Genomic DNA, 12,500 nt, shown 5'->3' with positions numbered 1-12,500 from the left:
GTGTCTCCGAGTGTGTTGTGTTGCTGTGCTGTGGTCAGTGTATTATCATCAGTCACTTTTTAACACTCGAAGAGAGGAGTCCATTCTTTTTGTTGAATGAATCCAAGTTTTTTTTAGCATGGCTCGCTCGTCTTGCTTTATGGCAGTCTGTGCATGTGATAACTTGAACATTTTTTTTGCTTCAACAATCTGTAGGCTAAACATAAATCAACGTTTTACTAATGCGACAATTAATAGATTCTGATATTCTAGAGGGGGGCAACATGCCAGTTTGTCACAGGCCTCGACTATGCCCTGCTTGATGGAAGTTATCACTAGCACCCTCAAACAGAGTAAATGAATGATTAATTGATTGTATCATGAAAGGAACTTTATTCTCAACTGTTTGTAATGGAAAAACATTCATTGTTGAAATTTTACAGAGTAATTTGCTTTGATTTGCAAAAAAGAAAGGAACAAATATTGAAAAACACAATTTATAAATGAATATTATCCCACTCTAAGTTTATAACATACATTTCTGTACCCCCATTGTGACTGTGTGTTTTTTGCACTCATCCTTATAAAACCTTTTTGTTGTAAAAAATGACAGACGTTTATACTACAGCTTCGCAAATGCTTTGGACTCATTTACGTAAATGTTACTCTCCAGCTCTAAGTCCCTGACACAAAGAAGGCCCTCATTCTCCCTGTCTCCCGTCTGCTTTGTTTCGTGTATGTTACACCATGCCAGATAGAACTAACATACTCCTTGGAAAGAGCTTTATTTCTGCATAAAAAGTCTTACCTTATTTTTTGTTATGTGGTACTATTTTTTAAATATAGTTAAACATTTAATTTAATTTTGTTTTGGGGGGGTGGTGGTGGGGGGTTCTTTCACATCTTTATTCCTTTATCGGGATAGAACGATGGTAATTTTACTTAAATGTTTTCATATTTCTATGCATTTAATATATTATTATATTGTTGGTGGGTGCTTTTTACCCACAGATTGTTTTAAATGCCAGTGTAAGAAGTATTTTAAAAGAATCTTTAGAGTCGAGCAATGCTAATTCAAGTCTCTTCCTTTAGTCACATACTGTCAGCTTTTTACCAAACGTTTGTCTTTCTCGTCTTAGCCGCAAGCCTTGTGACAAAAGTTGAGCTGGAAAGTCTACCCTTGACCGCTCAGGGAAGGCTGGACCTGAGTGTTAGCTGGATCCCTGGTTATCGGAACGGGGAAACCACCTTCACTGTTGTGATCAAGGAAAAGGAAAGTCTCACCTCAGGAAACTTCATTGTGAAACAAAGACAAGCGTTTCAAGGTACACAATAGTTTGTTTTGAGTTTGTTTTTTTCTTACTGTACGTGTTGTTGTTGTTGGTCCAGTGATATGTAGACTTTGTCTATGTTGTTGTTGTTGTTGTTGTTGTTGTTAGTCCAGTGATATGTAGACTTTGTCTATGTTGTTGTTGTTGTTGTTGTTGTTGTTGTTGTTGTTGTTGTTGTTGTTGTTGGTCCAGTGATATGTAGACTTTGTCTATGTTGTTGTTGTTGTTGTTGTTGGTCCAGTGATATGTAGACTTTGTCTATGTTGTTGTTGTTGTTGTTGTTGTTGTTGTTGTTGTTGTTGTTGTTGTTGTTGTTGTTGTTGTTGTTGGTCCAGTGATATGTAGACTTTGTCTATGTTGTTGTTGTTGTTGTTGTTGTTGTTGGTTCAGTAACGTGTACCCCTTGTGCCTTTAGTCTGTGAGAGGTTGGCGGGTGCTCTGATGGGGTTTGCTCCTTCTTCCCTATCAAATATCCTTCGGTAGTTGAATTAAAAGGCAGAGAATTGTTTCGACTCCCAGTCTTTCGGGCTGTCACTCGCATTGAAAAATGCAGATGTAATAGCCTTTAGATAAGATAGGATAAGATAAGATAATATACTTAAAAATCCCAGAGGGAAATTTTTCTTTGCTGCACAGGACCATAAAAAGACATGCAGCTATATATATTTTTAAAAATAGATGAAAACACTCAAGGTCTGCTGTCTTGTTTGAACTTACAATCTGTGAATTTAGTGGTCAAAAGTAGGTTATAGTACTCTTCAAGACTGATGGCTGTGAGGAATAGATCTAAAACGTACTAGTGTTTTCTTTTTGTTGGTCAGCATGTTTCTCTGCTGTAGGTTTAAAAAAATACCCAACTGACTGGCATTACATTTGTCCCGTAAGTATGAGGTTAGGTTGGGAGCTGAGATTTGTACAAGTTAGACCTCGATTGATGTCATAATTTTGTTCTTTTGACAGATACATTCGACATTACAGCTGTCCAGTTGAGGTAGTTCAGTACAAAACAGTCCTTTAAGTGATATCAGCATTGTCTTGTTGAGATAATTCAGTACGAGTCCGTCATTAATTGTATTTCTTTTCACAGATAAATCTGGCGTTACCTCTGGCATTCTGAAGAACGTGCTTGGCCACTGGGTCTATGAAGTGACCGTTGAAGCCAAAACCAACGTGGGTGTCGCTGCTGTATCAAGTCCACAGACCATTACAACTTTATACAAACGTAAGTTGATGGGAAACTTGTCAGGAAAGATGGGACATTTTATTCTTCGAAATATGGAATGGGTGCATGCATTAAATCACATTTTCATATGAAAGATTGGATTGTATGTGTATTCAAATATCGACATGGGATGCAGTTTTTATACTTTTACAGTAGGTCCAAAAACAACCTAAATGTTGTCACCAAGAAAACCAACTCTTTGCAAACATCCTAGGTCGACATTTTTAAGAATACAATTTTGATAATCATTTCATTATTATTGTTGAAGCAAATGTTATTTTCTTGGCAACAGCATTCCGTTTTTTGGCTCTACTGTAAAACTGAAAAACTGCATAATATACTGCACTTTTAGAAAGGATGACAGTGTTGGGGTTATGTGTCCTTGGCAGACAAATTATTATTTATTCATTTGACTTTTAAAATACTTCTTTCGTTCTCTATGTGGTTGTCTGTAGATGAGTTCTCTTGGAGGTTTTTTTATAAGCTGCCATCTTCCATGCAAGATGTCCCAATCATTCGCGATGCATATTATATTAAATGTATGTTTTCAGAAAATATATTATAGTCTCAGAACTCCTCACCTTGCGAGAACTTCAGACCTTTTTTGTTTGCTTTATTTTATTTTAAAATGTTGTTTTTTTGTTGTTTTTTTTTGGGGGGGGGGGGGACCTGACCGGACCGTATGTGTCATATTTTCCATGAAAAAAAATGACTGTTGACAAAAACTATGGTCCCCATAAGAAGCCCTGGGAGCATGGGCGATAGATTCTAGGCGGTGTTTATTAAGCCTTGTTGTTCTTACTTCCCCCAGACCCAGGACCTGCTACTGCTCTGACGTTGACAAAGAGTACCCGGGTGGCGTCTGACGTCTCCCTGAGCTTTGGATGTCCCGAGGAAAGAGAAAGAAATGGCGTCTTGTCAGGCTTTTACATTTCAAAGTCGGACGGCACTAGGGACCCGGTGAGTACATGTTAATTTTGTTTTTGGTTTTGAGGATGGAAGTCAGGCTATTTGTGATTGAAGGAGGTGGGGGTTACCTGGTGTCTGGTGTTAGAGATTTAAATTAACAAGAAAATGGCTACGAAAGTTGGTGACTTACAACTAGAACAGCTGTTCTCATTTTTGTAATAAAAAAACAAAGAGAGAAATTGACATTCTTTTTTTCTTAGAGACATTACACTGTGCCTCATCAGTATTCATCACGTTGTCTAGAGTGTGCCACACCCTGATACCTCCTTCCACGCACCCCCCCATCCCCCCATCCCCCCATCCCCCCAACCATCACCCTACCCCCCCCCCCCCCCTCATGCACAAACAGATGTCCACAACTTTTTACTAAGAAATCTCCTCTGTTCATTCTTCCAGGTTGTTGAATTTGTTACAGCGACTTCCTGCGACAGTGTGTTCCGGCCATCTGTACAAGTTGTTGTTGGGGAGGGTCCGACGAATTACACATTCAAGGTCGGTACAATTAAGGAATTGGAGAACTGTCTTAGAAAAAAAAAAAGTAATAATAAGTAAGTATAATAGAGATACCATTTTTATAGCCCTCACCCTCGCTTGACAGCAAGCTCTGTGTTTAACAGTCTATTATAAATATAGTATTTCTTTACAATCTATAGTAGGATTAAAGTTACAAGTCTGTGGTGTATGCAAAAGGGAGAGTTGGAAAGGGAGCCTCTCAATACCCATTATCACAACCGACACTCATGAACATCATCAAATACAACACCTTGGAACAGTGGCTGAATGGATGGGCATTGGAAAAAAAATTGTAAGAGCTGTATTTGCACACATGACTGCCCCCAACTCAAAAGACTCGCTAAATTCTCTGAGTAGAAGAGAACAAGTCACAATCTTTCGCCAGTGAAAACAACACATCTCATTGAATTCCTACCTAAACAGGATCCGCAAGGATACCCCACCTGACTGCCCGTTGTGTGACTGCCAGGATGAAACAGTATCACACCACCTCTTTACCTGCCCTGCACTTAGGGCCTGCGTAGTACCTACCTACCTGTCTCTCCACATGTTGGAGATACTCTATGCAGCAACAAAAGGTAGCTGATAAACACCAGGAAATTCTTTGAAATTTCGACAGGCCGAAGGGTTAGATCTCAGATAGTCGCTGGATCGAAAATATAAAGTAAAGTAACAGTTCAACCGTATCCGTAAGCACTGGGGTCATTTTGTACCTCCGGGGTTGTATTCTTCACATTTTAGAATACTTATAGTACGAAGATCTCTTTGAAACTTTCAGTATTTCTCAAAAAATAATTTTGACAGTCTGCTACTCAAAGCATACGGATCGGATTAACGAATATGTTTCCTCTTTGGAAAGTGGTGGCACAGAGTTCCCCACGTCGTATGGATAGGATAGTAAAACACGACGTACAGATAGGGTTAAAAAAGGGGGGCCTCCTTTCCAGGCGGGCTCCAGTGTTCCCACGTGCCTATTCTATCCCTGAATGCCATGACGCTTGAACTAAGACTAACAATACATCTGATCTCGTTTTGTCAGCCTTAACCATGATTTTTTCAGGTGATGGCTTCAAATGGACAGTATAACAGCAGCTATGAGACGTCAGAAATTGTGATAAGCCCCCTACGTAAGTGAATTCAATTGGAGAATAGTATTCTTTTCAAAGTTGCCTTTTGTTAATACAACCCTCTGGTAATGTGTACTGTGGTAACGTCTGCTGTCACCCTCTGTGCCATGGTGATAGGTTCACGTTTTTCTCACAGCTCTTGCTACTGTGGTTAGTTGAGAAATGTGCATTCAAATTTGGATTCACGATTACCTAGAGGTATACAGCAAAAAGAACGGTGGGTAGAATCACTAGGTAGTATCAAATATACTGGTGTGTAATCAGAATACTGTATCCATTTTGATAAAATGCTAACTTGTTTGTTGCTTTTATGTTTATTGTTGGTACTTTTTAAAATAATTCGTAAGACATTGCGTTTGTTGACTAAATTTGAGAATTTTAAAAGTAGATGATTCTCTCTCTCTCTCTCTCTCTCTCTCTCTCTCTCTCTCTCTCTCTCTCTCTCTCTCTCTCTTTCTCTCTCTCTTTCTCTCTCTCTTTCTCTCTATCTCTCTCTCTTTTCTCCTCCTCCCCGTCGTCCGCATCCTCCACCCCCCCCCCCACACCCACTACACAAATGAAAGGGCATTGGAACCTTTTCCAGTAGTGAAATATCACTCCAGAACATCGGGTCGCTTTTAAGGACAATCGGGCTAACCCAGATTTTGGGGGTTTCCAGAAATCTTGACCTACACCAAAAGTGGGCATTGTCCTACCTGTAGGAGAAGTTTGGTTTCATTGGTATGTATATTTTTTTGGTTACAGAAAAAACTCCTTGTCTTTTAAAGAAACTAAACAAGGGGCAACAACTTTTCCTTCGATTTTCTCAAAACAGCATTTTTTGGGGGATAGCTTTCTTATGCTTAAAAGTGACCATCTGTACTCAGACAGCTGTGTGTGTTCTTTACTTTGGTCTGTTGTGTTTATTTTGATCGCCCCCCCCCCCCCCCCAACAGTCCCGGAAGTGAGTGAATACACGGCTACAGATTTCACAGCAGAGTCGTCTGGCAGCAAGAACACCCTGACGTCTTTCCCAGTGACTGTGTGTTTGACTTGTCTCAAAAATTTGAACAGCAGACAGGGAAGTTTGACGGAAGTTGTTCTCGCCGTCTGTAAGAATAAGTGTGGAGGCTCTGGGGCAGGTGAGCAGCTCCTGTTTTGAATAGTGAAAAGTTTTGGGAATAGAATTTTTTCCTGTATGGAAAAGTGAAAAGTTTTGGGAAAAGAATTCTTTCCTGTCTTGAAAAGTGAAAAGTTTTGGGAAAAGAATTCTTTCCTGTCTTGAAAAGTGAAAGGTTTTTGGGAAAAGAATTTTTTTTTCTGTCGAGTAAGGCGGTTGGGGTCACAACCAGAAGGTCGTGGCTTTGAATCCTACCAGGGGCCTGATGTTGTTTCCTTCGGAACGGCACTTTACACGAATTCTCCTACATTAATTCAGGTGGGAATGGATACCTGAAGATCTTGTTAGTATTTGAGCACTATTCGACTACTTGCACTGTAAGCTCCCAGGATATCCGTAACACACTTTTCAACATTTCCTACTGAAACTGTTCACCAGAAAACAAATTTCTACATAACGGGGAGGCTAAATAGAATTGTTTGATAATTTTGAAGAGCTCTAAGGTGGCTGTCATGTACCTGAAAATACAGTTTTTGGACAAATTGATGAAAAGCTTTGTGATCAAAGTATGAGCACTTTTGGAACTTTTCAATTCTATGTGACTTCACTGGCCTGTAATTTGACCGGTTATTTTGTAAACTGGCACTTTATCCGTCTGGCGGGATGTTGTATCCCACTCTGCAGGGTCGAATCTGCCCAACTCATAAATGGTGAAAATTGTGTCCATGAAGGTGTGGAACACATTTTGTCAAAAGTTATTTGGAGAATGTTTTTATTTTATCGATGTTCCTTTCTTCAACTTCCTAATCTGTTGTAAATGGTTTTCTCTTTGGATGGTTGGCGGGTGCTTTGTTGTGGTTTGCTCCTTCTTTCCTATGAAACATCTTTCGTCTTTATCTCCCCTCCTTTTTTGTGTTTGTTACTCTCTTTCTCTTGTAACACTTTTATTCTTCGGCACTTATATGAACTTATTGTGTTGCAAATGCCGAAAAACACAAACTCAAAAAACTCTCTTGTAACACCTCTATTCTTTGGCACTTATGTGACTTTATTGTGTTGCAAGTGCAGTAAAACTCTTACTAAGACTGAAACTAAACGGTTTTCTCTTTCAGCCCGTAGAAAGCGGGAAGTGGATGTGGACAGTTTGAAGACATGGGCCGAAGCTAAGAAGGAAGGATTTACTGACATGTACCGAGCCACTCCACGGGGCTGGCACCAGGATCTGTTAAGTAAGGCTGGACTCAGTTGTGGGGGAGAAAGAAATTTAGCTATATATCTATTCCTCCACAGTGGGTCAGGGGAAAGGATAGGCCCTGTAGACCACAATAGAAGGTAGGCTTCTTCAGTATAGAAGTGAAGTCATCATCATCATCACCGTTGCCTTTCTCACCCTGGATCAGGATATAGGCCACGAACACTTTCCACCTTTTCCTGTCCTGGGCTAGTCGCTTGATGTCACTCCGTGTTTTCCCACTTTTCTGTACTCTGTACGGGTGAAAAGACTAACTAACAAGGTCTGTGTAAAAGGGATTAAAGGGCCCTTTGAAAGCTGAGGCATAGGGGAACAACTTGAAGACATGGGGGCCGGATATTTTATGTGCAGAAGAAGCAGTCCATGATATAAAACAGAAACCAGTTTGTAAAAAAGTAACTTAATTCTGTGTTTGCAATTTCAAGTGAGCTGCTCATTGTGTTATATCAAGAATTTATGAATCAGTTTGGGAAATGAATCATTTTTACACAGGTCTTCTCAGCCCTCGTATTTGGTGAAACCCCCCCCCCACAAAAAACACATCAAACACTTTTGCATTTTATGTCATGTTTTTTTCTTCTTCCAGGAACGCCAGGGGGAGAATATGTATTCACAGTTGGGGAGAATAACTCATGCTCTGATACCGGCACTGACTTCTGCAATGGCCCACTTCCTTCTAGAGAAGACTTTCAGTGAGTTCTTTAACTGTTTAACTTTTTACTTTTTAACGTTTAAACTTTTTACTTTTATGTTTCCCTGGCAGCCTCCTTAAGTTCATAATGCTACTTGTCACCTGACCATTTGTGACATGGTGTCTCATCCGTTTCACTCAGATACAGTTCCTATGGGATTTATAATATTAGATGAAATCACGTATTTGTATTATACGTTCTCTGTTTTCTAGAAAGAATGTACACAGTTGTAGTGTACCAGCTTAATAGGAACAATAATGTCCCTCTAAAAGATCTCCCGTGTTGGGGTCAGAGGTTTCGGTGCTCGCCTCTAATTCAGTTTGTGTCTTTCTATTGAAGCCAGGAAGGGAGGGTTGGGGGGGGGGGGGGCTCTCGTGGCCTAGAGGTTAAAGTGTTCGCTTCTCATTCAATAGGCTCCGTGTTTGAATCCGGATAGAGACAGACAATTTTCTCCTCTAAAATGTTCTCCTTTCACCTCCTTTCCTGCTCTCTAGCAATGTTCTGTCGTCTGCTTTCGTCTCCACTTTTGCCCCCACCCCTCACCTCCTTTGCCCCCTCCTCTGGGCTCCTGACTCTTTCTGCAGCTTTCTACTGCTTCTTCTTGGCTCCTTCTTACTGCTGTCTTTTAGCTACATCCCTGAGTAGTAAGTAAGATCTAACACCTAGCCTTCTCGGATAAGAGCGAAAAATCTTGGAGGTCCCGTGTGCAAATTGCGCACTCTAAAGATGCCTTGGTGGTCAAAAATCTGCAAGAAGTAGGCTTCGGCTGCCACTGCGGCAAAATTTTGGTTTCATACCTACCGAAAGTGTTTAATGTGTCCTGTGCGCTCAAGTGACCTTATACAGTTGCGAGCGCCGTATGTAAAACACTTACCAAAAAAAAGGACCTGTGATGTTTTGACTTTTGTTTAGTTGGGTGTTGGTTTCATTCGTGAAAAAAAGCATAAGACCCGTCATGTTGCGTAATGGAGTACTTGTCCTTCATGTGTAGTGGGTTGAAAGGAAGTCTTCACGACAGGAACAACATTCTCAATGAATATAAAAAAAAATAACACCCGGAAACACTTTGTTTTGCAGATAGCTCACAGGTGAATAAAAACTTATGACACCTATCTCTAAATTAGTAATAAGGACACAGTCTGTGTGATATCATTACTGTAAAGGTGTGGGTGGTCGATATCAAATATAATAGACCACAGACACCTTAATATGAACACAAGACACAGAACACTACCGCACCATGTTGGTTCGCCGTTACTCGCCAAGTGCAATGACTCTTTTATTGAAGAGCTCTCATCAGGCATTAACAGTTGTTTCCCTTGGCTTCCATTAATCAGCCAAAACATTAGGGTAAAACCATAATATTGCAACAATTACTTCCTGATGCTGAGAAAGAATTTCCGTATAAAAGGAGCTGAATTACTGTGTGCTTGTTTCATCAACAGAGTCCTCCTTATCGTGTGCAACGGCGCTGGCTGTGTGGATTGCTTAAACGATGATTCTGTCTTTGGAACAACACCTGACAGTAACGGTTGGTGGATTTTCTCTAGCTGGATTTTCTCAGGTTTTAACTTCTTTCTCCTGCTCCGAACTTTGAAAGCTTCTATAGTGACTTACCACTTCAATGTCCTTCAGCATGGGCTGTCTAGTTGTTGTGTATTTATTTATATTATGAATGTACTGCAAGCAAAATTGCTGTATGGAATCGATTATTGTGGAATTTTATTATTTTAAAAAAAGTTTTTATTTCTGTTGATCTAAGTTTCTTCTGTTTCAGTACCATGGACAGGCCTATTTATTCCACCCTCCTTTGACATGTTTCATCACCAACGATTATGAACTGCCCACTTGCAATTAATTTTTTGTGACCAAAAAATGTCTTTTCTTATGAACCTGACATCCTGGCAAGCAAAGCCAAGAGTCAAATCTACAATTGTACCTTTCAGTTTCAGTCTCATGCCACGAACGCCATGTTTTCCCTCTGTTGAGTTTCACAAGAGATAGTCCATGTAGATCCACTATCAGCTGACTACAGGAGTATCTGTTTTAAAAAAAAGAAATACGGAAGCCCTCTTCTGGATGAAAGAAAAGGCACTTTATCTGTTTGCTGACGTCAACAATACCAGACAATCGTGAGAAAATCAGCATCCGGGTGTCTCCTGTATTTTTCTGACCTTTCTGTTTCTACACTCGCATAGTAGTTTGTTGATGATTTGTCAAAAGAAGAATTAATACGATACTTATTTAAAGTGTCCAAGTCTTGTTTTGATTTTTACTTGTCATACACATGTTTGTTTTGAAAAGTGGTGACACTGATTAATCAGAATCAGGTTCAGTATTTGTGGAGTATGAGCATGGTGGACTTTTATGGATAATAATATATTTTGCTGTAACGGGGGTAGACTACGTATGGGTTGTATCATTGACGGTTGTATTCTATTTTTTTTTGCAGTGGACAGTGACGATGGCAATGTTGTTGTTTTTGTCTTGGCTGTCATCTGCTCTGTGTTGGTTGTTGGGATCATTTTGGCCGTCATTTTCTTTGTTTGCCGACGTAGAAGGCAGAAGCATCACAAGTGAGTTCAAATGAAGTCAACCGTGACAAGGGATTCTACCATCTTAGTTTAAAAAGAAACAACTAACCAACAGTAGCTAATGACATAAAAGTTACCAGCTTTCGTCTGCTGTGATAGGTAGGTAGGGAATCAGGTCATCACATGACGTCTACACCTCTCATGAAGAACATTTACCTACCCAAGTACAATCAGGAGAAAACTAAAAACCACAGTATGTCTATTTCTCTCTACTGTCTCAACTACTCTTTCGATGATGTAGCTTCAAAGCTGTATCTTAGACTGTAAGAGCCAAGAAAGTATGACAGAGATAGACTTCTGTACCAGATAAAGAATTTAATGGACGGTAAAAGTGAACGTTATCAACAGTGTTCCTTCTTCTGAGGAAAATGTTGCTTCTGACACAAAGCAAAGTCAAAATATAGCAAGTTTGGAATTTCTGGGGTTTGTTTTGGTTTATCTTCTTGATTATAAACCCTTTTGGTCTCAATTGAAACTACTCCCTTTACATTCCGTCAACACCTGATATATTTCATCTCTCAGTGTGGTCAATTTCAATACCACCCGCCGTTGTATACTCTGAAATATGAGTGGCAGGGAGGAGATCAAAAGCAGACCTCCTCCCTTTTAACCGTCTTTAGCTGTCTATCGATATCGATGTTGATTAAAACAGTTTGCGAGATACAGCTTTGCCGGGGCAGTAGATAAAGATGAAGTACATAGCCCAAGTACTACTTCCCTCCCTTGGGGTCTTGACTTCCTTGTTGCTCAATGCTGGAGTCCAGGAAGGTGAAGGGTTGTGATAGGGATGGTTTTTTCATGGAGGAATATTTTTACATTTTAAATTCTGCCCGGCTGGTCTCCTAACTGCCTCTTAACCACTGATCAGACAATATTCATGTTTGTTTATTGGGATAACTTCTCCTCTGTCTTGTGAGGTGTAAAATGGAAGGCTTGGTGCCGTAAAAAAACCCTCAAAAAGAGATCGTCTGATAACCTGTGCCCTTGGTAAGCAGCTGGCAAATCTTGAGAAAAGAATCCCAACATCCTGGTTGCACTATTTCATCGTTTGTCTCTCCCACGCCTCAAGGTACAGGCCGTAAATAGTTGACAACTTTGAGCATACCATGAGTGTTTACGCCCGTAATGGACTCAAGTTTTCTTCTTCAACCACGAGTTTCTTCCTTCCTCTAGAAATACATGCTTTGGCTAGTAATTTGCATTTCTGTTTTGTAAATTATTTAAACCTCAATTAGTAGACTTACAACATTTCCTTAAATATGCCCAGAGGGTAAATTCAGGATCTTTACACCAGAGATCAGCTCCCCACCCTCTCTCCTCTGGACATTCTGTACTTAATATGTTGCTATGCCGTCATGTAAATCCATGAGCCTTGATTTCCTCTACTCTGAAGTTGGCAAATAAGTGAAGTTTTGTCAATAACCAAAGGAGGAAGGGAATGTAGCCTTCTAAATAGTTTTCTATGGATCTATACACAGCAAAGATGCAGTATTATCCAGAAAAAGATGTTCCCAGTTTTTTTATTGACATGGTCTGACTTCTCTGTGTTTTTGACTTCTTTGATTTTCTTTCATGTTCTTCTCAAAGGGAAACAAGACCTGTGGAGCTTGACACCCTTGAGGAGAAAGAGATGATCAAAACACGAAGGTGAGAAAAACATTTACTTCAGAACTATAGAAGAGGAGGAGTTGATTTTTTGGAAATTTTGTCTTTGATTTAGAT

At 39.9% G+C, this 12,500-nt stretch overlaps 1 protein-coding gene across 1 annotated transcript in view; it reads left to right on the top strand.

The window, feature by feature from the left end:
• Positions 1–12,500, top strand: part of LOC101861639 (phosphatidylinositol phosphatase PTPRQ) — a 78,597-nt gene that overhangs the window by 50,481 nt on the left and 15,616 nt on the right. Inside the window, exons 17-27 of the mRNA XM_035973852.1 lie at positions 1,119–1,304; positions 2,398–2,532; positions 3,344–3,492; positions 3,898–3,993; positions 5,075–5,141; positions 6,077–6,262; positions 7,353–7,469; positions 8,079–8,184; positions 9,630–9,715; positions 10,637–10,760; positions 12,366–12,425. Coding sequence (XP_035829745.1) covers positions 1,119–1,304; positions 2,398–2,532; positions 3,344–3,492; positions 3,898–3,993; positions 5,075–5,141; positions 6,077–6,262; positions 7,353–7,469; positions 8,079–8,184; positions 9,630–9,715; positions 10,637–10,760; positions 12,366–12,425 — 1,312 coding nt within the window. The remainder of the gene's footprint in view (positions 1–1,118; positions 1,305–2,397; positions 2,533–3,343; positions 3,493–3,897; positions 3,994–5,074; positions 5,142–6,076; positions 6,263–7,352; positions 7,470–8,078; positions 8,185–9,629; positions 9,716–10,636; positions 10,761–12,365; positions 12,426–12,500) is intronic.

This window comes from Aplysia californica, unplaced genomic scaffold (genome assembly GCF_000002075.1).
Source record: "Aplysia californica isolate F4 #8 unplaced genomic scaffold, AplCal3.0 scaffold00034, whole genome shotgun sequence".
Taxonomy (NCBI): domain Eukaryota; kingdom Metazoa; phylum Mollusca; class Gastropoda; order Aplysiida; family Aplysiidae; genus Aplysia; species Aplysia californica.
This window is presented reverse-complemented; position numbering and strand designations above follow the sequence as displayed.